Source organism: Morus notabilis, unplaced genomic scaffold (assembly GCF_000414095.1).
Source record: "Morus notabilis unplaced genomic scaffold, ASM41409v2 C11408964, whole genome shotgun sequence".
Taxonomy (NCBI): Eukaryota; Viridiplantae; Streptophyta; class Magnoliopsida; order Rosales; family Moraceae; genus Morus; species Morus notabilis.
This window is the reverse complement of record NW_010386968.1, coordinates 1-1,393: the sequence shown is the minus strand read 5'-3', so window position 1 is coordinate 1,393 and position 1,393 is coordinate 1. Positions and strand designations below refer to the sequence as shown.

General features: G+C 37.0%; 1 protein-coding gene across 1 annotated transcript; it reads right to left on the bottom strand.

The window, feature by feature from the left end:
- Positions 1-519: 519 nt before the first annotated feature.
- Positions 520-1,136, bottom strand: LOC112095139 (the record flags this gene model as incomplete). Its single annotated transcript, XM_024176818.1, has 1 exon — positions 520-1,136. A coding segment is annotated over one exon (617 nt), but the record flags the coding sequence as incomplete, so codon positions are not given.
- Between the last annotated feature and the right edge of the window lie 257 nt (positions 1,137-1,393).

Genomic DNA, 1,393 nt, shown 5'->3' with positions numbered 1-1,393 from the left:
AAAAAAAAAAAAAGAGCTTCTTCGGTGTTTTTTTCTTTTCGAGAACACTAATATTTTTTATTTTTTATTTTTTTAATAAATAAATCTTATCAAAATCATATCAAATTAAAAAATATACAAAATATATTAATTTTAATATAAATTTAACGATTAAAAATTACAAAACACCAGTGTCTTTAAAAAAAATACTAGAAAAGTCCCTAAAAAAAACTTTTGGAAAGCAATTATTCAAATACTTTCTTTAACTAACGTACGTCCCAATCAAAACGAAACAAAAGTCGTTTAAAAAAAAAAAGAAAACAAAAGGGGAAACAAAAGTATACATTCTTCCTCATTAAGCACTCGCTTTCCCCTTTCCTTCATAGTGGAACACAATAGTACTAATTATAGTTGGAGGGACAACTATTCGTGTGTAAGAATCGAAACTACAAGATTTAGCTTAAAGCAACAGCGTGCATGCTAGCCACCAACAATTGCTTTGACCGAGTCTAGCATGGCGTAGTAGTACTATATACAGTGTTACATAATTTGGCATCCAGCATCTGGATCGGAGCACTGTTCCTGAGGGGGATGGAAGTAGATATTCCCACCACCATAACTATCACAAACTACTGGCCTTCTCCAGTAGCAGTCGCACTGAGAAGATGACGGTACTGGTCCAGAATTATTCTCATAACCTTCAAAGCATGGCCCACCGACGCGGCCTTCGTTGCATTCCCTGCAGCACGTGCGACGAAACGGGCCAGCTGCCCAATTATTATCATAACCTTCGAAGCATGGCCCACCGACGCGGCCTTCGTAGCATTCCCTGCAGCACGTGCGACGAAACGGGCCGGCTCCGGGAACTGGGCATACCGGCACAAAAGGCACGCAAGGCACCAGCTGAACAGGACGTGGAGGTAGGTTTGTTTGCTGATTTTTATCTTTTGTTTCATCTGCATTCTTCTTGTCCTTGTCCTCGGTATTCGAAGCCTTATCTTCTTTTTCTTTCTTTTTGTGGACTTTGATCTCAATGCTCTTGATGACTGCTTTGCCCTTGCAGAGTATCTTTTGCTTCATCTTTTCAGGGTCGCAGCAGCAGACCACTTTGATTGTCACTGTGTTTTGCTTCTCATCGTACACCTGGTCTTGTATTTCTGTTTGTTCACAAAAACAAAAAACAAACAAAAAAAATCAAATGTATCATAAACATAATTTATACACACACACGGTGTACAAGAACGCATGACTATATATATACAGACGGCACAAATATATCCTCCAATATATATAAAATAAAATTATATATGGTAAAAACTAGAAACTATATATTCTCTTAAGATGTAAATAATCATATATTGTTTTTCAATTCTAAAAAGTGAAAATGTTATTCGTTGTTCGAGAGAGAGAGAGA